General features: G+C 38.2%; 1 protein-coding gene across 1 annotated transcript; it reads right to left on the minus strand.

The window, feature by feature from the left end:
• Positions 1 to 591: 591 nt before the first annotated feature.
• On the minus strand, positions 592 to 1,389 carry LOC131151520 (uncharacterized). Its single transcript, XM_058102760.1, has 2 exons — positions 976 to 1,389; positions 592 to 831 (listed from the first exon to the last, which is right to left on the minus strand). The coding sequence occupies exons 1-2, from the start codon at positions 1,387 to 1,389 to the stop codon at positions 592 to 594; spliced, it is 654 nt and encodes a 217-aa protein (XP_057958743.1).
• Between the last annotated feature and the right edge of the window lie 1,441 nt (positions 1,390 to 2,830).

Here is a 2,830-nt window from a genome sequence, read left to right on the forward strand (position 1 = left end):
CAATTTACGTTCTTCTTCTGATGTGTCTTTCACAAATGCCATGTACCCTTGGCATGCCTCTAGGAGTAACCTCCTAACCTGCATAGCTGAAAGGATCTATGGTGCTGAACGCACACACGATCCTAAGAACTTGAATTCCTATCCCCCTAGAGGTCTAAACACCACCTCTCTCATGTGGCAATCGATACCGACATAACTAGTAGATAACCAGTCCATCCCAAGGATGATATCGAAGTCATGCATGTCAAATACTATAATATTGATTGGTAGTACCCTCTCCAGCATTTATACCAGAATGTCACAGATTACTTTACTACATACGACTACCGACCCTGATGGTGTAGCCACTATGAGTTCATAATCTAACTGTTGAACCTTTAATCCACACCGTTTAACGAATCCCCGAGAAATAAAGGAATGTGTTGCCCCTGAATCGAATAATATAACAGCTTTATTGGAAAGCATGTAAATGATACATGTGACTATATCTCCAATGTTCTCTGTGTCGCCAGGAATCAGGGAATACACCCTTGCCTGGGCTGTACCCCCATAATGATCTCCACACTGCACCTACGTACCTCTTCTATATGACTATTGTGGGGCTCCGCTATTCCCCAGTAGGCTACTATCTTTAATCCGATGCCCCAACTTACCACACCAAAAGAAAGCCCATGTACTCCGCCTACAATCCTGAAAGTGCTTCTTACCACATGTAGGGCAATCAGGAGTGGTTGAGGTACTATGAAATGCACCACTGTTGTTGTTCTTCTTCCAGTTGCCCTGCGTAGCACCAGCAGAAGAGCTGGGAGGCACTGGCCTCTTCTTCAGGATCTGGACCTCAGAATCCTCCAGCAAAATCTCCTTTATTATAGTGGCTTTGTCTACCAGAGTAGCAAAGTCCTGTAACTACAAAATCTCTATCTGCTTACGAATCTCCTTTTTCAGACCCCTTTGAAACTTTTAGGCCTTCATTGCCTCATCTGGAATCATGAATGGAGCAAATTGGGATAGCTCCTGGAATCTACCAGAGTACTGTTGAACTATCAACTGTCCCTGCGTCAGACTCATAAATTCCTCCATCTTCGCGTTTCTGACCATGGCTGGAAAGTACCGTTCAAAGAATATATCTCTGAAACGGGTCCACGTCATCACTACTGGAATAGGTTGATGCTTCTCCAGCATCTTTACTGATTCCCACCATCTCTGTGCCTCACTTGTCAACTTGAACATTGCAAAGGCTACTTTCTGTTTCTCAGTACAGTTTAGAACATCCAAGATTTTCTCGATCTCTCGAATCCAATTCTCAATTCGAATCGGATCTGCACTTGCTACGAAAGCAAGAGGCTTTAGTTGGGTGAATTGATCTATAGAACAACCCAACTCAACCATAGGACGGTCCTACCCCCTATTCGTTCGCACCACCTCAGCCATAAGCTATTACGTGAAGTCTCGTAGTACCATAGTGGAGTCACTGCTAGCCTCATGACCGGCACCCTCACTACTACTGCCTCCAACGTTGGCAGTATTGTTCCTGAATTCCATCCTGAAAAGCAATTGTGAACATCGATTAGAAGCTTAATAACCTACACATCAGCTAATACCACAATACTATAAACTCATTTCCCTAAATCAACATTCCTACTACTGGCGTACCCTGATAATTCAACATTCTCATTCTAACTCAAGTTCCGCCCCTCCACTTGGAAACCAAAATCATCGATGGATTGCCGTGATTTTCTGAACCTTTCGATTAATCCAGAAAGACACAAAAGTCTGTCAATAGATGTAGTAATCCGAAAAAAAAAAAGGAGTTATTAAATAAATAAAAAAACATGATTAATTAATTAAAATTATTAATCAATTAATTAGTTAAACATTATTAAATTAATGTATTAAATAAACAAATAAAGGGAATAGTAAAAAAAAGAATTAAATTAAATTAAAATTATTTATTAGTAATTAATTAATTAAACATTATTAACTTGAATTAATTAAGTTAAGTAAAATGGTGATTATATATATATATATATATATATATATATAAGTTAAGTTAAAGTAAGTTAAAAAAAAAAAAAAAAAGAACTCGCGTGTTCTCTCGCTAAAGATCAATTTTTTTAAACTTCCCACAGGTTCAAATGACTGACAATTAGGGGCACTAGGGTTTAGAGATTGATTATATAGGTAAACTTGGCCTTAGGATAAGTCCTGACCATTTGATCAACTTGATTAAAAAAATAACTCACGTGTTCTCTCAGTAAAGATCAATTTTTTTCAACTTCCCACAGGTTCAAACGACTGACAATTAGGGTTTAGACGACTGAAGTTCCTTAAAGCTTTGAAAAATTGAACTGGACACAAGGTCAGACATCTGAAGTTGGGGTTGAGACTTAAGAAGTTGCAGGTTCATACGTCTGAAGTCAAGGTTCAGTCTTCTGATGTGCTTCTGCCTGTTTTTGTGTTTCTCCAATAAATCTTCAGACAACTGAACTTAATCTTCGGTCTTCTAAAGTAATTCTTCAGACGACTGAGCTTAAACTTCAGTATTCTAAAGTTGAATCTTCAGACGACTGAGCATAAACTTCAGTCTTCTGACGTTGAAACTTCAGACTTCTGGGCAGTGACTTCAGTCTTCTGAACAGTACACTTTGGGGTTTTATTTATTTTTTTATTTTAGTTTCAAAATCTGTTTTACTCTCTTTCTTTGCTCTTTTATAAAATATTTTCGGGGTTTCTTTAAAAAGATCTCTAAGTCCATAAATATCCTCTAAAGATTTTCATGAGATGCATGAATCCTAAGGTCAGTCTAAGGTATATTTTGAGCTTCGAATTA

This window comes from Malania oleifera, chromosome 3 (genome assembly GCF_029873635.1).
Source record: "Malania oleifera isolate guangnan ecotype guangnan chromosome 3, ASM2987363v1, whole genome shotgun sequence".
Taxonomy (NCBI): Eukaryota; Viridiplantae; Streptophyta; class Magnoliopsida; order Santalales; family Ximeniaceae; genus Malania; species Malania oleifera.